Source organism: Theobroma umbraticum, unplaced genomic scaffold, assembly GCF_002168275.2.
Source record: "Theobroma umbraticum cultivar Fairchild unplaced genomic scaffold, ASM216827v3 scaffold_95.0, whole genome shotgun sequence".
NCBI classification, from domain to species: Eukaryota; Viridiplantae; Streptophyta; class Magnoliopsida; order Malvales; family Malvaceae; genus Theobroma; species Theobroma umbraticum.
This window is the reverse complement of record NW_018397257.1, coordinates 3,840,541-3,866,675: the sequence shown is the minus strand read 5'-3', so window position 1 is coordinate 3,866,675 and position 26,135 is coordinate 3,840,541. Positions and strand designations below refer to the sequence as shown.

At 31.5% G+C, this 26,135-nt stretch overlaps 1 protein-coding gene across 1 annotated transcript; it reads right to left on the bottom strand.

The window, feature by feature from the left end:
• Positions 1–9,347: 9,347 nt before the first annotated feature.
• Positions 9,348–16,489, bottom strand: LOC110411934 (beta-glucosidase 12-like). The gene is made up of 13 exons (XM_021422300.1): positions 16,289–16,489; positions 16,117–16,186; positions 14,367–14,425; positions 14,197–14,272; positions 12,332–12,409; positions 12,150–12,237; positions 11,674–11,929; positions 11,461–11,576; positions 11,078–11,295; positions 10,968–10,999; positions 10,713–10,815; positions 9,682–9,790; positions 9,348–9,586 (listed from the first exon to the last, which is right to left on the bottom strand). The coding sequence occupies exons 1-13, from the start codon at positions 16,448–16,450 to the stop codon at positions 9,418–9,420; spliced, it is 1,536 nt and encodes a 511-aa protein (XP_021277975.1). The 5' UTR covers positions 16,451–16,489; the 3' UTR covers positions 9,348–9,417.
• Positions 16,490–26,135: the final 9,646 nt, after the last annotated feature.

Sequence of the window (26,135 nt, the reverse complement as noted above, 5' to 3'; positions counted from 1 at the left end):
TAAAAAATTATTAAAAAATATATAATATATAAAAAATTTCAAAAATCATGGCCCCCCCATTATAAAGGGACACTCCGCCCTTGTATGACAGACAAACACATTTACAACTATAGAAGAATGCAAGAGGAATTTCATTGGATTGGACAGAGGCATATACAAAAAAGAAAGATTCAACAATGTGTATGTCTTGGTCAAGGTGAGAAGTTGAGTCAAAATCCCAAATAAAGTCCATATTGAAACCAAAGGTAAGGTTCATAATATATTAGTAAGAATAAAAGGTATTGAAGGAGATTGCCTTTTAGAAGTATGCACAAAAGGGAAGTAAATTGTCTCAACAATGGCGGAGGAAAGGTTATTAAGATAAAACCACAACGAAAAGGATGGCAAAGAAAGAGAAATAGCAAAGAAGACTTTAGGAGAGAAGCAACCAATAGGGAAATGCTTTTGGACACAAGATAAATGTAAAGAAAGGTATATCAGGTAGACATTTTCAAATTAAATCAAAGAGAGGAGAACAAGATTACATGGTTAGAGAAAAATAAGCTACAACAAGGTCTATCAAGTAGGGCAGTCCAAGGTTTACAAAAAATGGGAAAAAAACTAGTATAGACAAAAAGTATGAATGAGAAGAAAGAAGGGAGAAAAGTAAGACAAAGAGTAGAGAAGACTATCTTATCAAAACAGATATTGATTGGGAGGGACCCACTTACTGAAAAAAAGTACATTATTTTGATTGAGAGTCAATATACACATATAAGGAATATGGAGGATTGGGATATATGGATTTACAATTGAAACACCCAGCATTGCTAAATAAATTTAAATGAAGGTATGAAAATGAGAGGAATAGTTTGTAGATTGAGGTAATTGTGGAGGAGGATGGTAGAGATCAAAGGTCTTTAATTCCCAATTCAAGTAAAAGTTAAAGGCAATTAATGATTAGAAGAAATTGTCAAACCACTAAACTAGGGGGAGAGATGGAATGAAATCATTAAAGATGCCATAGGCGTTAGATTGGGAAGAGGTGATAGCATCGTTTTTTGGTCAAATGAGTGGATTGTAAATATTTAGTTGAAGTAAGGCTTTTTAAGGATTTATGCTATGGTTGTGAACAAGGAAGGAATGGTGAAAAAGTATGGGGAATGGACAAGAGAGGAATAAAAATGAAAAATACAACTAAGAAGAGATCTCTTTGGCTGGGAGAGAGAGCAACAAGAGCAATGACTACCAACTATAAAGAGCAATCCAATAACTAAACGGCTTCAAGATAGGGTTGTATAGAGATGGACCCCAAGAGGAGAGTATTCAATGAAATCATTTTTTAGAATAGTAGTAGGGCAGTTTGGTAGTGTATTGGAGATTTGGAAAAAGGTTTAGGCAAAAGTGGCCTTCCTTAAGATGAAAGTGATCTATTGGAAAGTTTTGGAAAGAGAATAACTGTGAAAGTGGAATCGGTGAAGCAAGGGATCTTAAGGATGGAGTTTGCTACATGTATGATCTGTAGGGAGGAAATTGAAATATGGACCATTTGTTCTTTGAATGAAATAAAAATTAGAAAGTGTGGGCGAGGTGAAGTAATAAATAAAGGGTGCAATGAATGGTGCAAGCAAAAGCCATTCCATTTTTTCTTGAATGCAATGAGGTGGTTCATCAAAGAGATAAGAGATTATGGAGGTTGACTTTTTTGCTATCGATTGGACTATATGTTTGATAAGGAATGAAATGGTCCTTTAGAGAAGATGTGGGATGGAAGATACTGCTTAAATTTGGCCAAAATAAGCATTATAGGCAAAAATGAAATGGCTAGAGGAATGTGGACAAGTGGAGGAGATGGTCAAAGACTTGGTTTTATGTAGAACAAAATCAAAGAAGAGAAAAAAGAGACTAGCCATTGGCTAGATGCACCCAAAACCTAAAATAATGAAATTCAATGTGGATGAAGTAGTACGAGGCTCCTCTCGCTAGCGGGAATATGGGAAGTATCTAGGAATAAGGAAAGAGCTGTGAAGGTATTGTTCTCAAAGGCAATAAGGATTGAGGATGCTAATAAGGCGAAATTATTAGCCATAAAAAGATTATCAAAGTCTTTGCTATTGTAAATGCAATATCTTGTCCATGTCGAGTTATTTTTTAACTTATATTTGATATTTTTATTTTATTTAATTTTATTTTATCTATCTATTGATTTTTATTTATTAAGCCAAGTTAGGTATGAATATAATAAAATTGGGATTTTTTAAGATTAAAGTCAATGTTAAGGTTGGGGGCTTTTAAAGTCTAAAGTATATTAAACCATTACTAAATGGACCTATTTTAGGGGTTTTGAACCCAAAGACCTGCTAAGCCCACCATCACAAAATTAAAAAAAAATTGTTTGTTGTAACAAGGTATTCCCCTTCTCTCTTATAGTCAACTCTTTAGTAGTGGTAGATGTCAGACCTATAACTGCCTTACTATTTTTCTATTTACCTCCAATTTGGTGGATAATAAAGAAATGCTATATAGAGCATTTAACGCCCTTTGAGGTAGTCGAATTTTCCACTCTTAAACTCTTTTTGCTTGGAGCAACCCACTTTTAGAATCATGCTTAGAAAAGCATGATTTCACTCCCTTTATCATCTAACAATGTAGGCAAAAGGATTTTATAAAAACTCCTCTCAAAAATCAAGAAAATAGACCATTTTCTTAAAAAAAAAGGAAATAAGGAAACCCTACAGATAAAAAGTAACAAAAAAACCCTATACTGATGTTTAGACAAATCTTGGCCAAGTGGAAATCACAAAGCCACTAAACTCGTTAGTGGGTTGACTTATAAGGACTAGTAAGGACAAGTCTAACCCTGTATTGACATCAGCATATTGGCTCAGAATTCTAAGCTCTTCCCTAAGTTTCTGCACTGATGTCCAGCACCTTTGGTTTAAGTATAGCTCAGTGCCTAGTTGATCAATCTTTTGTTTCAAAAATGTATTGATGCATGTTATTTTCAAATTTTATTTCATAGTATAGAAATGCTAGGGCTGGTTGGTGTCCAAAAACACTGCATTGTTCTTATAGTAACACAAAATATGTCAACTACAATGTGTGGTTGATGTAATAAAAATTTGCTAATCTATCAAAGCTTGCTTTGTTGTAATTTTAAAGTCTTATAGATCTAGTGAGTTCTAAGGTATTTAAGTTTTATTGTAAGGCTGGTGTTGAAAATTTTGTGAACATTTGAGTGTTTTTTTCTCTTTATTGTACCTTTTGGCCTTGACTGGATAAATACTTGTGAATTTGTAGCAATTGATATCAGAGTTTATTTAATTTTTCAAAAAAAAAACAACAAAAAACCCTAATCTTCTAACAACCATTATTATTCCCACAAAATAGCATAACCAAAAAGAAAAAAACAAAATCGAAAACAAAAAAGAACCTAAAAAAATCAAAAAAAGAAAAAAATAGGGTTGGAAAGGTGTTTTAGGCTTCAGAGGAAGTAGGTAATAGGTTTTGTTGGCGAAGATTGGTGGCAGAAATGGCAATTCAAAAAAAGAAAGATCTTGAGGAACAATTGCTGAAAGTGGTGGTGGTTTGAATGGAATAAAAGTTTTAGAGAGATAGGATATTGCAGATAGTGAGAAAAATGCATTTAAACAACTAAGGCTTGAAAGGTAAAATTTTGTGATATGGTCACCATAAAAAAAAAAGAAGCTGATTATGGTAGTCAGGTTTACCCCCTCTCACCTATAGTTTACTCTTTAGCAATGGTAGATTTTAGATCTATAATCGCCCTACTCCTTTTCTAATCACTTCGAATTTGGCAGATAATAAGAAAATGCTACATAGGGCATATAATGCCCTTTAAGGTAGTTGAATTTAGGTGACGAAAAAGTCACCTCCAATTATTGCCTTAGACTTCTTTTTTCTTGGAGTCACTTAGTTGTGAAATCATGCTCAAAAGAGCATGATTTCACTCCCCCTATTATCTAACAATGTGGGCAAAAGCGTTCTATAAGAACCTTTCCTAAAAATCATGAAAAAGGACCTTTTTTTGTAAAAAAAAAAAAGAGTAGGAAAACTTGCAAATTAAAAACAAAAGAAAAACTGTAATCTTCTAACAATTATTACTATACCTACAAAGTAGCATAATAAAAAAAGAAAAATAAAAAACCTAAAAAATTCAAAGAAGCAAAAAAAAAAGGTGTTTGAGGCTTCATTTATGGTTAGATCTTGAGGAACGACTACTAAAAATAATGGTGGTTTTAATAGAATGAAAGTTTTAGAGAGATAGGGTGCTACGGATAGTGAAAAAAATGCATTTAATTAGATAAAGCTTGAAAATTGGATTTTTGAGAGGTGGGTAGTCAAAAAAATTTTTTAAAAAAGATGAAAAACGAAAAAAAGGGCAAGAAATAAGAAAAAGAAAAGGAAAAGATCTAAAAAGAAAAGAAAGATTAGAAGGTAAGACCCAAGTGTAGTGATAAGAATTTGGTTCACTTGTTGGATGTCCCAAGTTCAAACCTCAACAAGTGCAATTTGTTTTTGGGAAAAAAGACGAGAGAAAAAAGTTATGACTAGTGCAATTTGTTTTTGGGAAAAAAGACGAGAGAAAAAAGTTATGACTCATCAGGTGGCTTGTGGGAGCGACTTAGTAAGTAAAATGATGAGTCCATAAGAAAGCTCCAGCATTGCACAAGAGGGAAGGCTTGTAGCTGACTAAACTTGGGCCGTGTGTGGGTCTATTGTTGCACCCAAAAAGCTTAGGCCAAACTTGCCTAAGCAAGGTATAGGCCTGTTAACTTCTTATGTCTTTTTTTTTTGTTTGTTTGTTTTAAAATTTTATGTTCTTCAAATACATGTCTTAGACTTGTATTTTTAGAAAAAAAAATGTGTGTGCAATGAAAAAACTAGAAAAAATGTGGCTAATGGATGTCTAGGAATGATGTAGGTAGAATACCTAAAGAAAATTATATCCTTGTGTGATGAAATTTAAAAATGGACAGTACTTGGAAATAAAAGAATTTATATAAGACAATCATTCGTAAATATAAGTCATTTAGGCGTGGTGAAATATAAAAAGAATGCATATTTACTTCAAGTTATTAAATTAGAATTATCTTAAAATCTTACTAAAAGTATTAAGGGATTTAAGAAATTTTTTAATAAATAAATAATAAAAAGTAAGAATTAAAAATGTCCAGAATTTTTTAAAACTTTACCAAAAGTGTCAGAGAGTCTGAGAATTTTCCCCAAAAAAAAAAATAATAGTTGTTAATGAAAAAGGTAAAAAGAGAGAGAAGGTAATAATAATAAACTATAACTATAATCGTAAAAGAAGTCCTACCAAAAATGTTGGAGGATTTAAGAGTATTCAAGAAAATAATAATAAATTTAAATGTGAAAAATTTCCAAGACTCTTCCAAGAGAGTTGGAGATTTTAAGAATTTTTACAAAAATGATAATAATAAATTGAAATTTCCAAAATTCTACCAAAAGTGTTGGAGAATTTAGGAATTTGGGAATTTTTCCCATATATAAAAGGTACTTGGTAATAGCAAAATGTTGAAAGATTTTTTGAGATTCTACCAAATGTGTTAGGAATTTAAGAAATCTCAATATTAAGAGATTCCTCTTTATCATTAGCGAAGATAAAAATAGTAAAATAACAAAACTATAAAAGGAACAAAGAAATCATAAAAGGAAAATACCTAACCCTAGTCACTCATTAAACACTAAAATAATTTGATGATGGAATCTCTTCAAGAAAAATAAGTGATTTTCTTGAATGTCTTGAGGTGAGGAGATTTTTCTTAGTTCTCACCAAAAATGTTGGGAAAATCTAAGAGAAATTTTCAATATTAAATAAGTGAAAAAAAATAGAAAAAAGTTAATAAATAAATAAAGAAAAATAAGAAGTCAAAGACTACTAATTAAGACTACGTATAACACATGACAAATTGGTTCTGTTCTTTAAATAGGCGTCGTGGGGGTGCTAATTCCTTCCCTATGCATAACTGTACTCATGAATCCAAAAACTATTTCATAGATCGAAAATTATTTTTTAAAATAAACTTAGGTTAAGCTTAAAATAACGTTTTAAAGAAATAAACTCAAATAGGTAGCCAATTACTCTTAAAAAAAAAATTGGTGATGACTCCATTCCACGTCGAGTGGTCCAATTCCAAGACTCCACGTTATGACAGTTGCATCTAAATGGATGGGTTCATATAGATTGGCAAAAGTGACTCATTTAATGTTATTACTTCATTTTGTAACCCAAAAAAGGCATCATGGAGGATGAGGAGTACTTTTTTGTTGATTAAGGGTTTGAAATGGAAAATACGTGAGTGGGAGATTGTCTGAGTGCCTAGAACAGCAAATGAGTTGACTGATGACTTGGCAAAGGCTGGGGTGGAAAAGGAGGAAGATTTATTGTGGGTGGTTGACTAGGCTTGGGTGGAGTGAATCTAGGATACCACATATAGGTGTTTTTTTGGTGATTGTATCTGATGATGCTAATGGTTTTGTTGTTTTTCATTTCATTATGGTTTGTTCCTAAGGTGGCATAGGTTTAAAGAGGATAACAAGGCTTTTAGTTGCTGATCAGTGCAACCTTTCTTATTATCGTGAGCTTATCTTTTGAGGTTTCTATAAGCATCATCATCTTTTCTCTGTTTTGATAACAGAGGCTGTGAAAAGACAACATGAAATCAATTATTAACATGATACAAAAAAAAAAAAAATAAATAACAGGGTGAAAAAAGAGGAAGAAAATGGGATAAAGGAGTGATGAGAGGTATTGTAGGAAAAATATGGAGAAAGAGATGGAAAAGGTGGGTTAATTCGATTGGGGTAAAGTAAAAAACGGAAATAAGAGAAAAGAGAAAAAGAGGAAGGGAAGAGAAGAATAAAAGAAAAGAGTAATCGAATAAGGGAAGAAAAGGCAAGAGAAGAAAGCAAGAGTAGAGTGCATGGGAAAAAGAAATATGTGGAATCTAGAGTCATATAGGTAAGTTGAGGGAAGGTGAGCAAAGCCAAATGTGAAGAGAAGAGAGGTGGTAAGATTAAATGGAATGGATGTGAGTTTAACTTAAGAGTTTGCCTCTATGGGAATTATGAGTGGGGGTTTTTAATATGCAATGGGAGGGTGAGTGGTGGGTCGATTGGAATGGGAAAGAGGTTGGTCAATGAAAGGAATGGAAAGGTCTAGGAGTTGGAGGGAATAAGGAAAAAGAAGAAAAAGTTAGAACATAAATAAATATTGAAACATAGAAAAATCAAGAAAAAGAAAAAATAGGGAAAAAATGGAAAAACAAAGCAAATTTTCATTTTATTTATAAACTAGGGGAATGGAAACATGTGAATGAGGGACGATTACTTTCTCTTGAAGTGCATGTGACTTTTCGAACTTATGCTTGAGAAAGGTTTATTATATCTTGGTGATGGGCGTATTGTTTCTGTTTTTTCTTTATGATCTTCTTGTGTTTTTTATGATGTGTATGAAATGTTGTGGTTGGGCAAACGGTTTTTGTGTGAGCTTTTTGAGCTTTTGAAAGTCTTGGATTTAAGATCATCATGAGGAGGGTCATTTGCTGTTTTGAGAACTAGGTTTCTGTCAAAGAGTTAAGAAGCCGAAGGAGGCAAATGGAATTCTAAGTATGTGAACTGTGGGAGAAAGGAATGCATGGATATTACATGATTAGATCCAAAAAGGAATATTGAATTTGTGAAGTTGCTCCGTTGTGTACAACAGCTGATAGCTCTCTGTGTCATTGTCTTCTTTTGGCCTGTCTCTTTCTTTTTCAGAGATTTACATTTGGTTTTTCTGTCAGGGGTGTTGGATTCGTTTCTTCTCTGGGGTTAGGAGTTGTGTGTCTGTTGTTGGCTTGTTTGCTGGTGGTATTGCCCCACTTTTATCCAGTGGGTTGGAATGTTTTCTTTCTATGTGTTTCTGTTGGTTTGTGGTGGCTTTTTTGCTGGATTGTGTTGGTTTGGTGTGCCATGCCGGGTAATTTATGTTTTACCTCTCGGTTTTTTTGAAAGGGATGCTTCTTTTGGTGCAAAGCTGCCTTGTAGTGCTCTCCCAAGAACTTAATGCACCGCTTAGGTGTTAAGGAAATTGCTGGAACAAGGGAGGGTTTTGGTTTTCTGCTTATTGGTTATTGTCTTTCGATGCTCTTACTATTTAGAATCAACAAGTTTGGTCGTTTTGTTGTTGCTGAATTTCGTTTTCTGATGCTTGGTTGAAAGACTATTGTTTGGATGCAAGGCAAAGGAGCAATCCTTTGTCTGGATTTCCCATGGTTTATGTTGAGTTGGTTGTGGTTTGAGTCAGAGTTAAGGGATGTGTGTTGTTTGTATTGAATCTAAGTGACGTTTTGCGGGTGTGTGATGGCTCAAATTATAGAGTTGGTTTTTATGTTTGTTCTTTCTCTTGTTAGGATGGTGGTTAGCATGTTTTTTGTCGAGAGTTAGCTGCCAAAGGTGTTTTTGGCTTCATTTTGTGTTAAGAGGCATATGGCCTGTTAATTAGGGAAGAGTAGGAGTCCTCTTAAGTATGGATGTGTGGCCCAAAGTGAGGGAATTTCAACACCTTTTTGAGCGGTGGGTCTATTTTGTAATTGTAGAGTTTCCTTGTTGTATAAATCAGGTTTGATGGTAATAGAAGTCGTTAGCAAACTGCTTTGAAAATTTGACTGCAATGCTAATGCTAGTGCTAATATAATCATCTTTCAGAAAAACACAATTAAAAGTACATTTTGCATCATCCTTGTGGTGAAGTAACAGAGGTGAGAGCCCTTTAATTGTTTGATCAAAATTAAATTGCCAAGTGCGCTCCCAAATTTTTGCCCAATAGAATTATATAATTATTAATACTAATTTAGTTTAAGAAAGTTTTAATTTTATTCCATTGAAATCTAATTAATATTTCACTTTGAACTTTAATTATTGAGTTGGCTGTACTGAGTCCGATAGAGTTGTTATGTGTTTTGGTTCGCATATGATTGGTACTTGTGGAGTATGGAGGCTGTGTTTGAGAAATATGTATGAGATTGCTCCAATAATTGTAGAGATATCAACTGTGAGGATTTTTTTGCAGTGGGGAATGATTGTACAGGTGTTGGTTTTATTGAGCTTTTGTGGACAATGGGGAATGATTGTACAAGGGGTTGATTTTTGATTGAGCTTGTGTTTACTTGAAGGTCCCTATTCCTACTCCTTTGTATACATGGGTGAGGAGCTCTCTCTGATTTAGCTTCTTCAACCCATGAGTTATTATCAATGAAGTATAGCTTTCTTTTTTCTTTTTGCTTTTTTAAATGCATCATTTATGTGACTTCTATTATCATACAATCATTTACTCTTACAAATAGTAAATAATATTTTATTAATAATAAAAGTTGTCGTTATTACAAGATTCCAATATCGAGCATCATGGCTCTAATGCTTGAGAAAATCCTTGAACCAATGGGCTGAGAGTTTCGGGTATCTTTTCAACCCATTTTTGTAATCGACAAAGTTGATGCCAAACCTCACGGTATAACCATTCATCCATTCAAAGTTATCCAACAACGACCATGCAAAGTACCCTTTGACGTCCACAGCATCCCTATGTATGCATGAAGCAAAAATATGATAAATAGTTATCTTTTGGACCGATGAAAAAGAGTGAGAGAGACATATATCAGAGAGAAAAGCACTTACTTAATCGCAAGTTGAATGAAGGAAAGATGTGCACGGTGGTAATCAATCCTCATGTTGTCGATAAGGGCTTCCTTCAGTGGCAATGTGGCATTGTTAACCTCGTCAACGCCTACAATGCATGGAATTATAATTTTCATTGTTGTCCGACTTAATTTGTTTTTTAAATAAAGAAAATGGAAACCATAAGGAATTAAAGGCTCTCCCAACAAGAAACAATAGCAAGAGTTTGTAAACATGACATAAAAAATTTCCTATAGCTAATTATGAGTCTTTGGTATTGCTTGATTCCATGTGTTATATCAATTTATGTATAAAAATGAAAATCATTACCTAATTCTAGTTTCCTTCCGTTCTATACATGAAATTCTTACAATAACTAGGACTAAGCAATCAACTTATGTATTGTGCTGCAAAGATGAAGGAATAGTGACAATGAAAAAAGGGGAAATATCTGCATCTTTACATTTACAAACACTTTTCCTTCAACCAAATACTAGAAGAAAAAGATCAAAAGAAAAATGAACTTAATTATTTCCTACACCAAAATTATAATTTTAACCTGCTTATCTCTTTCATTTTGTTTTATCTCTTATATGAAATACATATTAGAAAAGAAACATTCGAGTATTTAGTTCAATAATATATATATATATATATATTCAACTCAAAAAGATACGAGAAGAGAGAAAAAATTTTCCTTTATAGAAAAATATATTATTTTACTTTTAGTTAGAATTAATAATTTTGCTAAAATTGGTGTTGCACTTTATATTTGTTTGTTTATTAATTTTTTTTTAAAAGCATTAGTTTGTTTATTAATAATCAATTATGATTTTACTTTTCTAAAATTGGCTTTTGTTTCCTTTTCTAACAAATAAAAGCATATAGCTAAATTGTCTAAATAAAAAAACATATAGTAAATAGAAAAATTAACAACCAAAAGAGTCTTACATTTTCCGTCTCTCCTAATATACACACACACACACACATTATAACACTATGTTAATGAAAAAGAGATAAGGTTAACCTACCATTCTCAGTAATATAGATTAAAGGATTGTTGTACTTTTCCTTTACATAAAGCAAAAGATCTCGAATTCCTCTTGGATATACATAGAGCCAATTTGAACCTGCCTGCAACATTTCAATGCAAGGAAATTGAAAATAAAAAGATTTAATTGAGGTTTTAAAAGGAAAAAACTATCCGAAATTATTAAAATGGGAAGACTAATTCTTATGCAATTTGCAAAACATGTGATGTTAAAGTTGATTATTGTTGTCCTCACCATCTGGCCAATTGGAATCCCATGACGCTCAGCTGCAATAAAGTGAACAAATTAGTCATTTGGAAATTAATCAAGGATCATTTGCTTAACATGCTCAACTGATGACTCACTGGAAAGATTAGCACGGGCATCTGTCAAGTAGCTTGGCTTCCCAGCACTAAGCGTAGGAGCATAAGCTGCATAATTTGCAGTGTAGTAGTTCAATCCAAGAAAATCGAACGACCCTTTAAGCATCTCAGATTGCTCTTTGTTAAATTTAGGCAGACGACCTCCAACAAGAGATTGCATGCTGTGTGGATAGCTGCCAATGGTTATTGGATCCATAAACCTGTGAAAATCGTATAAACATCCAAATTAATTGCTCCTACTGATATATGTTCATTTCTACATCAAATAAAATAATTCAGAAAGATGCACCAAAAATTAAAGCTTGATGCAGAAAAACCTAGCATTAAATTAAGATGGACTGGAAATAGCAAAGTGTAAAACTAACCATCCAAACATAAAGTCAAGAGCTCTTAAAGCAGCATTTTTGTGGTGCCTTGCATTAGAAAATGGAACAAACCAGTGTGACACCAACGTGATTCCGATAATACCCTTCTGAGTTGCCTGTTAAAGTACAATTTTTTTGTTTTGTTTTGATCAATATTTATGGCTATATATATGATTAATTATTATTGTGATTATCTTGCCTACGTTTCATCACCTGATAATTTTGTCTGTAGAGTTTTACAGCAGCTGCATGAGCGAGAAGCAGATAATGACCCACCAAATATGGCTCTGTCCCCGAATCACCACCAGTGCAATTTAGCTTCTGCCAAGCAGAACAACGGCCCGGTGCTAGAAACCCAGATGCATATCCACCACTGCTGTAGCTCCAGGGCTCATTCAATGTAATCCAATGCTTTACTCTGTCGCCAAATTCCTTGAAGCAAACATTCGCATAATCTCGGAAGTCATCCCTAACAGTACGTATATACCATAAACAATTTAAATGGCAGTTCCTTATGGACTAAATATTTACTTGATGAGGTTGCAGCTATCTATTAATTAATGATGCTAGTCCTCCAAGAATAACAAGCTGTCTTATGCATCAATTGATTGAATTACACTACATCACTGCTGATAGTAATGTAATATTGAAATGAAGGAAGTTTCCCACTCGAACTGCTAATTACTTACACAATACGAGGACTTAAGAAACCACCATACTCATCTTCTAAGGCTTGAGGAAGGTCCCAATGGAAGAGAGTCACAAAAGGTTGTATACCTGCACGATTGTAAATCATTTATAATTCAAATTAAAAGCCTAAAATTATGTTCACGGTAATTAATTGACAAGAAAAATGAAATTGAATTGAGACCATTGGCTAAGAGCTCGTTGATGAGATTGTTATAGTAACGAACTCCTTCCTTGTTCACACCTCCATTTAGCTTTCCATCTGCAACAACAAATAAAAAAGATTAAATTGCCCCTATAAAAACTTTAACGCGATTTTTCCGACATAAGTCAGCCTAAATCCACCCACTTTTCTGGCTTATTCAAGTGCATGGGAAACGAGAATTCGAAAGTTTAGACCCTGTTTGGTATCGTTTCCTGTTTTTTTCTTTTTGTCCTTTGTTTTCTATTTTTGAAAATTTTGTACTTGTTTTGTTTTATTTACTTTCATAATTTTGAAACCATAAAACAAGTTTGGTAAGTAATGTTGCTACATACTGAAAACAAATATTTAAAAATTGTTGAAAAGTTAATAATTCGATACGCAAAATAAAATTAAGAAATAAATAGTGGCAGTGTAATTAATAAATAAAACTATATTATTTACATGATATTAATTAATAATATTTAGTAATATTATTAAACATTATTATTAAATCATATTAAAATTTAATATTATTCAAATAATACTATGTAAATAATATTAAATATTATAATTACATAACATTAAATAATTTAATATTGAAAAGTATAATTATATAAAACAGTATTACATCATATTACATATTACATAATAATGTTATTAATTAAAATATTTTAAAATTATATATTCAATAATATTATTAAATTATTAGATATTAAATGTTCAATTATTAAATAAATTAATAATATTAAATTATTTAATTGTAGTGTATGACATAATTTTAGTTATATTGAATAATATTATGTAATAAAATAATATTTAATCATATAAAATAATAGTACACGGGGGAGTGTTGAAACTTGAAAGATTTTATTCAAGACCTTAGCTAGATGTTTGGTTTATGGAATGAATAGGAATGGAATAGAATAGCTATTCTGTGATAATAAAATAAGGTAGAAATAGAATAGAATAGTTATGGTTGGTAAAAATAACTTTTTTTAAAAAAAAAATAGAGGATAAAAAAATAAAAATATCCTTTTTATATATATTATTATCTATTTTTATTTTTTAAATATTAATATTATATTTATAATTTAATTATTAATATTATAAGATATTAATATTTTATTTATAATTAAATATTATTATGATTATTTTTTATTTTTTAAATATTAATAATTTAATATTAGTTAAAATATTAATGACTGATAATTTAAGTATTAATATTATATTTATAATTTAAATTTTATTATGAATATTTATTTTTATTTTATAAATATTAATAATTTATTTATAATTTAACATTAATATTTTAAAATATTAATATTTTATTTACAAATATTAATATGGGTAGGATCGTATATTTTTAACCTTATGAAAGATAATTTAATCGTAACAATTTTTGAAAAGATTCCATCAAACGTGAAACAGCTAATACAAAAAAAAAGTAAGTTTAATTAAACCTAATTTTTAACTGATTTTAAAAAATAACAAGTCTTTAAGAATGACTAATCCTTTTGACACAATTGCGAACCAAACATGAAAAAAAAAAAAACAACACATGAGAAGAGAGGGGAATAGCTTAACTATTCCCCATACCAAATGTGAAGCAACTTCTGTTAAGAATCCTTTTGGAAGGAGTAGTTTTGAGATTTACTAATCCAGTAGTTAATAGGATGATGTAGATCCACCTTTGAACTTTGTAATAGAATAAGTGGACCCACTTATAATTTTATTAATTTTGATGTAGTAAACTAATTACTACATTGATTTTACTAATCCAGTATTTATTTTGTGTAAATTATAGCGATCACATCACATCACATCAACATCAAATTAAATGATTTGCAAGATAATTATAATCTTACTTGGCAAAACTCTGGACCATGAGATTGAGAATCTATAAGCATCTAAACCCATTTCTTTCATAATCCCAACATCTTCCTGTACATGTGAAACGAAATGTCTCAGCCCGACGTAGACATAGAACCAACGCCATAGTATACCACGAAACCCTTTTTCTCTCTTTCCACCATACCTTATAGCGATGATAGGAATCGATTGCTACATCTCCATTGCTGCCATCTGCTATCTTACCTGCAATCTCATGACCAAAAAGTTTTAGTGAAATTGTAATCTAAGATTTACTAACATGCAGACATTTTTTAAATAATATTTAGATATTACACTGTAATTTTATAATTTAATCATATATATACACACACGCAACATGCTTTTTAAAATATACACACACACGCGTCAAACATGCAAACGAGTTCTTCACAAAACTTTAATTAAGGTGTATGATTGGATCTTATTAAATGTTATTTAAAATTTAAATAAAATTACAAGATAAAGATATTGTATGGACTTTTCTACGATTCTGCCTAAGACAATAACCAGGAAAGGGAAAGATAAAGAATACGACAAAACAAGCAAAACGCTAACAAAAGATGCTGCAGCTAGTGGGGATATCATTGATTAAAATTTAAATAAAATTACAAAATAAAGATATTATATAGACTTTTCTAAGACTCTTCGTAAGACAATGACCATGAAAGGGTAAGATAAAGAATTCGAAAAGAGGAAGAAAACGCCACAAAAACAAATGATGCTGTAGCCAGTGGGGATATCACTGATCAAGCAATTGATCACTCTGCACTCACCAAGTGAGAGAGGCGTTTTCCTTGCAAATTAAAGTTTGTTTCTCACTTTTCATTCAAACGTTTTGCTTGTTTTTTTTTTTTTTATGCCTTTGTTGCCCACAGCCAAATTAAACTATTTGTAATTATAAAAAAATTTCACAGTGCCAGGCATTGTTCCTCGCACAGTGCCAGACACTTCCTTTTTCTTTCCCCATTTTTGCTATAAAAAAATGTTTTCCTTGTGTTATGTCTTATCCAAGGTCACATTGTTATAAAGGTTTATAATTATTATTTTCACCTAATTAAAAAAATATTAAGTGTATAATCAGAAAGCTTAATTATGCCTCCCATTAGGCTTTCACTGTTTTTGATACATATCTAATTAGTTATTGATAACATGGATGAAACAAGAAAAGGATCGATGTGAGGGTCATCAGAGAATCTAAGCAAGCAAAGACGCATGTTCGTGGAAAGTAAAATTTCTTTTTAGGTGTCCTACGATATTAATCGGCAACCAACCTCCTTTGAAATTTTTCCTTTTGATTAATGAATTCAGATATGTAACTTTTCTCATCATTTCTTTTCCTTTTTTTGTTTCATGCACATGAGGAAATTCGAGAGAATGATATATTCCGACTGTAGATCCTAACCCTTTTAAAAGGAGATAACAACAACTGAAATCAAGTTTTAATTGTTTTTCTTTTCTTTTTCTTCTTTTTTTTTCCTGTGTGAGAGTTTATAAAATTCATGTAAATTGAAGAGTTTTTATTTTATTTTTTTTGCATATATTATGTTTTGACGGGTATGTAGTGAGCAAGTATCTATGCATGTGAGAAAAGGATGAAAAGACAAAATTTTCATTCATCAAAATAATTGCCTAAGGACATTTCAGTGGATTGATTTAAGAAAACAAATATACCTGTGTAGTATTTCCACTATGAGATTATTTACTTAAAGAAAAGAAAAAAATTCCAAATCTTTAACTTAATTCCCAGATGCAGTCATCTTGGAGATGTTCTTGCCATGAAAATTTCTTCCATTCCCATTTTATTAATGGAAGCTACCTCATGATTTCTTTTTAAAAAAAAAATTTGTGAAAAATAAAGTGAAATTAAGAAAAAAGAGGCATCTAGGAAGTGAGACCTGGATACTTGTGAGTGTAAGTATCCCATATGCTTGGACCTCTGCCTCCTTCTTTAGCTGCACCTTCATACTGAGACGATACACGCAAACAGGAAAAGTATACGGTTGAAAGAAAAATCTCGAAAGTTAGATTTACGAAGACGAATCAAACGATGGGGTTAATTAATTTTACCTGGTACGAGGATGATGCAGTTCCGAAGACGAAACCAGCCGGAAAAGTTTTACGACTGAAGGAAGGATCAGTCACCTTGGTAGGCGTAACAGCTTTACTACTAGTGACTAAGCCAAGAAAAGCCCAAAGAAAAAGATGGAGAAGATAGCCTGGAATTGCCATTTTTGACTTGGTTTTTCGTTGTTGAAGAATCTAATTAGCTGGCCTTATAGAGAGAGAAGCGAAAGTTACGGAATTGACAGCTTAAATTAAGACAAGTAATATATTTTTGATTCTCAAGTTAACAGCCAAAATGTGGCATTAAATGTTTAACATAATAAAATATTATAGTTAATTAATGATAATGGGGGAAGGAGGTAAATTCAAAGTGTCCTGGAAAGCCACAATTCATTTAATGAATAATGAGTAATTATAGCTAATTAGCATGTTTTTTAATTGCAAATTATTAGCTTCTGGTGTCCACATTTTTAAAGCCTTGGAAAAACCATTTGGTAAAAGTGGTTACCGTTTCCCATCGAAAGCAAAGTTTTAACTTTTTCTAGTTTCCCCTTCACCCTAATTTATCCAAGACTTGAAAACTTGTTCATAATCTCTCCGGTCGTATCCATCCATTAACCCCCAGAATTGATTATGCACTTGCCATGATTTTATTTCAATGTGAAAGACAAAGTTTGGGATTTCAAGCTGCACCACATAATATATGTGTGATCTATCTTTAAGGTCATTTCCTTATAAAGTAGTCTTCTAAGAATTAGAAATAGGCAAGAGAGATAACTATTTATGATATCAACTTACCATGGTTTCTAGAATTTTTTTTTAAGAAAAAAAACCCAGAAACAAATCAGATTAAATGTCGCCAATTCTCCCTAGTTAAGCTAAGATAAAGAAATAAAAAAAAAAAAGAGCCAGCAAAGCATATGAAAAGGGTCTGCTTTAAATATTTAGGATTCTTTTATAACCAAAATATTTAGGAGAGTTTGGAAGAATTGACAATCTATATCGGAAATAAGGTCAATTCATAAACTGCCTGTTAGGCTGAGCTTCTGAAATCTGGAGCAAGGGGTAAAAGGCAGAAACTAGGTTATATAAAGTTGCAGAAAAACCAGCCATATTAAAAAATTAATAGAGAAATTTAATATATAAGAAATATTTATTTTAAATAATTTCAAGTTGAGTATCCATCGGGCCAAACAAGTCGATAACCTTGTAGAGACTTTGGCATTTTATATTTAAGGATATTAATTATTGGCACTCTTTAGTCAATAGGACTAATCTACGTGGTGGTCCTAATCTTCAATTTCTTCTTTGTACGAAATTATTTGAATCCATATAAATTCCTGATCATGTCATGTCATGAATTTGAACATCAAATTTTTTATTATTTAAATATAAAGAATACTTTTTTTTTTTAAAGGGGAGAGTTGGCATTGTTGGCAGCATTTATAACAATGTCATAAAACCGCTAATTATTAATAATTTTCAAATGCCCTGGAAAGACTGTAACGTATGACAGTTTGGGAAAAAGTCAAGTTCATTTTAATTTTTATTTTTTAAATATAAGAGAGAACAAATCGAATGATTTTCAATTATGATAAAGTAAGATTAGTGTTTCCCTTCCTCTCATATATAGTTGAGTGGAGAAAACAGTTAAACTTAAAAAATCTTATTTGAAGTAAGATATGATTGTTTCTTTTTTTAAAAGGAACTATAAATTAAACTAATATTGATATCTCTAAACTTAAAACTTTTGAGTAATAAAAAAGAGCAGGATTTAGATGAAATTCTTCCTCTAATATAACAATTTAGTTATAAATGGTAATTGGTACTGTAAAAGATGGCAAAGCCTAGCTAGTATAAATGATGACAAATTGAATCACCATCAGACAAGTCGAATATAAGGAGATGGAGAACATCATATTCGACGGAACACCAAATGCCATAACCTTCATTGGACCGCCGTTGCAGTCAACGGACTTTTCATGTGAACAATTCGAAATTAATAATTCCTCACGAATTTTGATCCATTTATTTTAAACTGCTGAGGTTCTGGTATTGCCGCATGTGCTTCTCCTGTTAAAGTATTAAACCGTAGATGACTGAGCATTAATTATAGGACAAGAAGTGCAAAACTGTTTTATAGGTCTCCTATCTGATTCCTTTGTTTTGTTATATGACTTGTATAAAAAAACTAGCAACGCTTTGGTTTGGTAATTTAGGTGTTTTGGTACTATCTGATAATAAGAGAGTTTATTATCGATATATACATTTTAAACTTATTCACTTTCAAATTCATTTTACAAAAACTTAAGTAGTCTATCAAAAAGAATTGTATTCAATTCAAATTTTATGGTCAGATTGGATCGTTTCACCCTATCAATGGCCCTGTCTCAATATCATTTTGCTTCTTTACCGTTTTAACATCAAAAGTGGAAACAACTAAGATTTGGATACACAGCTGTATTTACGAATAGTCATCAATCAATACATAATATTAATGTTATTCCCAAGTAGATACATCATGCATGAACCTAGAGATGAATACTTTCATATATCCTATCAAGTTACACCATTGCAATCATGTATAAACAAGGAAGAATAGCCATTGAATTTACAAAACCAGAGGATAATAAAAAGCGGCTTAAAGCGAACCAAGCCCTAGGGGCCTATTGAGACCATCAATTACTTTCTTGAGGCAACACACAAAGTCGGGTTTAGATATATCCTAGAGTACTAGGAGCTACTCCGTGTATACTTCTTCTGAGAAATCACCCCAAAAGAAAGCATTATTTACGTCCAATTGATAAAGAGATCAATTATGGATGCACTATTACTAAAAGATTGTTGGTATATGCTCTTAAATCAATTGGATTATTTTAGAAATATATATTGTTATTTAATACATACTTAATTGCATAACAATATGTGATAGAGATTTTCCTTTATATTAGTACAAAAATAAAAAGTTATTAAGTACAAATTGGATGAAGCCCATGAAACATAAAGTGCCTTGTAAGGGAATTATAAAGTTGATATAAGTATGAGATCTTCATGCATCAAAGCCATGTTCCAAAATAGTTCTTGGTCATTGTATTATCAAGATAGGGTATTGACAATGCTCAAAAATTGGTACATGTTAAGCCTCCTTATTTGAAAAGTAAACAATCGATCTTATAAATTGAAGTATATAAGATACTTGAAGATAACATGTGAGTGCTTGTTAGAGAACAAGGTCACTGAACATGACTCGTTATGAGAAATCCATTTGGTATTTCACTCAAGTATCTATGAAATATGTTTTCATATGATAGTCGTGCAACTAGTCCTCGAACTTGAGACACCAAGTCATCTTATGTAGGGAGTGACAGGTCTAGAGGTGACTAGATGCCTAAACAATGTGCTTTTGGGTATGGCATGAAGCATGCAAAGGTGAATGAAGAGTGGATAAGAGTTTAAGGGGATATATCTCATTGGTTCTTAATTTAATATTAACTTGTATAGAATCTTTGGCTAAAACATTTAAGGAAAGTTGGTTTCCTAAATTCATGAAGTTAATCATAAATCCTAAGAACTAATATGGAAATGTCATAAGTAGACATTGAGCCATACTTCATAACATATCTGAGATAAGTGATGAAAAAAGCATATTGCACTGAAAGGCTTATCATTGAAGAGTTTCGTCAAATTTTTTTAATTGACTCTTTAACATTTGAGTGATCATATTGTGTTGCTAGATACATTCATGATCTATAAATATTAATCAATTATTAAATCGATATTGAATTATGATTTATATTTATTGCCAACATGTTAGAAGCCTAATGAATCATGTACATTGAGATGAAATAAGGATAATTAATTAAGTTCGACTTAATTGAAATAGACTAAAAATAAAGTGAGAAAATTAATTAAGTTCATAAGGACTTAATTGAATAAAAATAAAAATGTTGTATCCAAGGTTACAACTATGTTTTGATATATAAATATGTTATCTTAGCCAACTAAAACTCTAAGTCCTAAGCCACTCCTCTTAGCTGAATTATTATTAAAAAAATAGTTTTCTTTATCTGACAGAAATAAGATTCAGCTAGGCTTGTTTTGGTTTTCTTATTTTTTAAAAACAAAATTTTCTAGCACAAGAAAAAATATTACCTTGATAAGATCTTAATTTGTCACTATGTGGATTATTGTTAAAGGCTAAACACTTGAGTGGTTGAAAATTTGACGAATCCCAAATGTGAAGAAGCAAGGATTTCAACTGCAAGGTTTCAGATTGTCTTTTGCGACAAGCATAATTTTGTTTCGAGTTTCTTACTTCATCATAAGCCTTTCTGGATTTAATTGACTTTTGATCACGATATCTATAGCAAGGTGTATGACACTAAAACTTATAAGTGTTCATAATTAATCTAAAAAATTGCATGAAAACACAAACAATTAATCTTGCAAGATTCAACTGCTTCTTTGAATAAATGTATATTTTTATTATTTTGTTGCGTTATGCTTGATTAGTTTCATGTTTAAGCATAAGGTCGAATCCTAGCAGAGATAGCGGGGGATCAACGTTGGGAATCGGATAAATCGTAAAACGTAATTCGCAGCACTAAATGTAGTAGACCAACAACCAATATCAAAAGCACAAAGCATAAGCCAAACTATTCTAGCCAACTTCTGACCCTTAAACACTCTCTTGGCAATACTGTCTAGTCAAGGCTTGAATTTTATGGCCTTAGCTTGTAATTAAGGTAACAAGGCTACAGAATACACATTATTGTGCTACAGTCACGGGGCCATAAATGTGACAACACATTGGATATTGTGACAACACATTAGAGGATGATATTGGCACACTTAATGTCCTTAAACATAATTGAACATAATTTTTAATTTGGAATTTTACGAGATGAATGCCAGAGCTAAGGTCTAGGAAGCTGGATCAAACTTTTCTCCATTGTCATTGAAATAATAAAGGTTTCTTGGGAAGTAGTTTGCATCATGAGGGTGGTGTATTGGAAGATTGACATGTTTGATGGGCAAAGGGTCATAATATTATTAGTTTTGTTCCTAGAAACAATACTTATTTGTGTAGACGCAAACTTTTTTTTTTTTGAGTGATAGGGAATTCTAAGGTAGATAATGTTTCCATGGGATTTTTAGGAAGAGTAGGAATTGATCATTCGAAATATCATTTCCATCATTTAGAGTGCACAATGATCGTAGCAGTTTTTGGTAAAAGGGTACTTGAGAGAACAGGTTACTATGGAAGGAAGATTTTAATGAGGAATAAACTTTTGTCCATGGTTTAAATCCTTTTTTGTTGATGGTCTTTTGAATAAGATAATGAGGTATGGGTACCTATATAGGTTATTTTTCAGATCGAAGGCCCATTCTTTTGTTGGGCAAAACCATTGTAAGAAAACATCTAGAACGCCATCTTGAGCTCTTGGTTCAAATGCCCAATTAAGTATTGGTGAAGGAATTTCTATTGCTATAGTATAGAGCTAGTAGAGATACCATAGGAAGGGTAAAAGATCTTTTGGGAAGTGCCTAAAATAGAAAAAAGGAAAGAGATGTAGAATTGAAAGTTCAAGGTCAATCCCTTTGGGTCTGATCACATGATCTCCATGCCTTCTTATGATATGGGACTAGAAGTGAAATAACTTAATTGGAGTTTATGGTTTTTTGAGCAATCTGAAGTGTGAGCTTTGAAGGGAGATCTTCAAAAGCAAAAGACACATTGTTTGAGGAAGCTAGTTCTATAGTGGAAATGACTGGAATGGCTCTAAAGGTGAGGAAAGATAGAAAAATGGAGGGTGGTCTGATAGCATGTCTAGGATGAATTTATCTTTGCCTTTTATATGCTTGAAAATGAAAGAATACATAGAAGGTGTTATGCCTACAAAAGGCGTTACGCGTTGGGAAGGGTTTTCCTTTTGAAGTTAAGCATGTGATTAAAGACTGACATGTTAGATTCTACAGTGAAGTGATGGCTAATCAAATGGAACTTGAATTTCTATATGTCATATTTGATAGTAAGAATCTCCTTGATAGTGGAGTGATAATGAATTTCTGAGTCTTTAAATTTATTGCTTTTATATCTATAAATCTTTCTTTGTCCACTGGACTTTTCAATTAACATCGTGGATCAATATTTATTACTTGCATCAGTTTGGAGTATCCTTTTTCCTTGAGAAGGAATTTGGAGATTTAGAAGTGACTTGGAAGAAGATTTGAGAATCTTTATGGGTTACGTCTACTTCCATGTCCATTGTTCTAGAGAATATTTCTTTAACATCTGTCTAAATGGACTTGTAATCTTTGCAAGATTTGGGATGAACTCACTCACGTAGTTAACAATTTTGAAGAACTATTCAACTTGTTTCTTCGTAAAATGATCATCTGGAAATAACTGGAGTTCTTAGGTAATGTGTGGATGCATTTTATACTATCCATCCTAGAGGTGCATACTGAGGAAATTTATCTCTATGGCGTTTAAGGTCATCTTTTTTTTGACAAAATTATCCCGCAATGCTGGACAATCTTTTGGAACTATTCCAAAAGTTACCTATGACTTGACTCGTCAAGGGAGAATAATGAGATGTCATCAATATAGATAAAAGTATTATCTAATATTGAACTAAATATCTTTGTCATTGCTTTCTAAAATAGTGACGAAACTGTCTTTAAATGTAAAGGCATTACTGTTCATTGAAAGTTATGATGTGGGATGCAAAACACCATTTGGTATTTTTTGGACTAAGATATTCGAAATTGCCAAAATCTTACTTTTAAAATGAACTAGGAGAATACTTTTGCATTGGATGAGTTTGTGAACAATGTCTTTTTGTTTGAGAGTGAAAACTTGTCTTCTACTAAGAACAAGTTGAGCACTTGTAGTTGATAACCAGTCGTAGATTGCCATATACTTGCTCTGACCTTTTGTTGACATAAAAGGATTCACAAGCTTATGATGAGGTTGTGGCCTCTATCAAACCTTGGGCCTGGAGTTGTGAACACTTTTTAATGGCTAGCTTTAGATGGTTTAGATTCATTCTTGAATGGTTTTTTTTTTATAATTAAGGAAAAGGGAATTCAAACCCTGCTCTTTTAAGTAGAAAGATTATGCACCAACCAATGAGCCAAATGCTTGGGTGCATTCTTGAATGGTTTCATTCATTCATTCTTGAATGGTTGGCCTTTGTTGGGTTCACTAGTTCATCTTTCTTGAATGGAAGGGTGATGAAGAATTCTAGATTCTTCCATTATGGATTTGGGCATTTCAGAAGAAAGTTTGAATGACTGTCTACATAGAAAGTTAAGATTAACTTCAATATGATATCTTTGAACTGAAAAAGCTATAGAGTGATAGAGAATAAGTTTGACATTAGTTTCCATGGTTGGAAGGATTATTTATACATGAGACCTTTACCACTGAGCTTTAGACCTCACTTTTTGGAAATGATATCAAAACCAAAAACTAAGTTGTTACTAATTAAATTACCAATATATTTTCTATAGATGGTTTTCATAATTAAGAAAATAATTCACACAAATGCACGTGGTCATCAACAAGTAATACAGTGATAAAAAGGATTGTCAATCCCATTGGGAGCTGATTCTAAATCTATGCTATTAACTCTATGATATAAAGTTATTTGGACTTAATTTTGATAGTAATTTAGCTTAGTTCTTGTGGTAATGCATAGAAATTAATAGGTTTTATTTAAATTATTTTAAGTTAATTAATTTAGGTGAGTCAATCTAATCTTACTTAATTTTATATTTAATTTGGTGTTAATGTGATTAAGATAGGTTGTTATTGATTTAGTTGTACTTGTGTAGGTGTTTAATGAAAGAAGAATTTTAATGGAAGAAGGAAACCAATTTTGAGCTGTAGATTTTCACATCACATGTTTCGATATTTCAATCATAACTCTCTCTACAGAACTCCAAATTAGATTATTCTTAAACCATTAGAAAACTAAGAGAAAAACATACAACTTTTATGTTTACAACTTTACTCAGTTCAGCATTAAAGATCATCAAATATTATGTCAAATTTGAAGCACTGTAGTAGTCTTATAGCAATTATGATTTCTGCTAATTAATGGATCAAAGCCGCAACTCACGTAGTCTGATGAGGAAATCCTAGTTAGAATTGACTTCTTTTTCTCACCCAACTTAGCCGTACTTTGAAGCCTTATGAAAACAACCTTTTGAAAGAACTTTAAAGGGAAGAACGAAACACCATATTGACAGTTGAAATCAAGCTTCAAAGTCATTGAAACTGAGGAGAATTTGAGGGATTCAATAAGATTTGGAAGATCAAGATTATAATTCTTGGGTTCTATCATTTTTATGCTATTCTCTTATCTTTTTTCTTAGTTTGATTTTAATGTTTAAACTTAATTTGATGACAATGTGTGCCTTGATGGGGATCTAGATTATTTATCTAATATTATGATTGAACTCAATACATAGTTTAATTTATTTATCTCTTTTTTGCTTATGTTTAATAAGTTGTTTATTTTATTCAATTCGTAATGCTTCTAGTTGATTGGCCACCAATTAAATTGAATGGAAAATCTAGGTTAAACCTTGATAAAGGAGATTTAAGTAGACCTAATAGAATAGTGTATGATCGAATTCACTTAGTTGATTAGGTGATTTGATTTGCATATAGGGTAAACATACATCTATAAGCCATATGTAGCCATGATTAGAGCACGAAATTAATAAATCATTTTTCAATTTAATTTGCATAAACATATAGTAAATTAATTAGGAGAGATATTTTATGACAAACTCGATTGAAACTTGAAAATAATCTGAAATTCTAAATTAGCAACTTAATCCATTAAACTGAGTAAAAAGAGAGAGACAATAATTAGATGAAAGATTAAGGGACATCATGATCTTAGGTCTGGTAGTCACTCGAATTTAATAAAGTGAATTTGCTAATAAATTTTGGATTAGTTTTATTTTTAGTTTATTAGTTTATTAGTTTTAATTTTAATTTTAATTGTGTGGGTAAGATTAGGGCGTGTCGAGTTTAGAACTTAATAATAGAAAATAAAGCAATTCTTTTTGGAAACAATACTCTACTTTTTCACTATATTACTTGTTAATGACACGTGTACTTACGTGAGAAATCAACAACATATGCTAAATACTAAAATTGAAACAAGCCAATTAGATCCAAGTTCCCTAAAGTCTATAAATAATTAAAAATAAATCTAAGTTACTAATCCAAACTAGCAATTGCAAATCAAAATAGATGTAAAAGCAGTGGTGTAAAAGCGTAGGAGTATGGGTTCAATTAATATGTCCTTTGGATTCATGATTGGGTAATTACTACTTTAATGGAAAATTGATGCTAGTCTAAAATCCTCAAGCATGTACAAAATATTGTCTAATGGCCTAACTTAATTAAATCTCTATATGTCTATAGTAATTTAAATAAGCCAAGTTCCTAAGGTAAAGGTTCTAACAATTGACTATATATAGCAAATAGGTGTATATCTACCTTACTTGCAAATCACCCACTCAATTCTTAAGTGTAATGAACATATATTACCCAAATCAAGGTCTATTTAGACCAACTTTCTTAAGTGCCATCTAAAAACCCAAACTCATTTCATTGGTGATCAAGCAATAAAATGGAACATAAATTCATATTTGAATAAACATCAATGATTCCATAAAAGGTATGTAATAGTCAAGCACAATATCCAAACTATATACTAATATCCACCATAACCTTATAAATAGAAGTCTTGCTCAACATATCCATAGCAAAACTCAACATCTCAGAAACATAAAGCATTTTTACAAAAAAAAAAAGATAGAC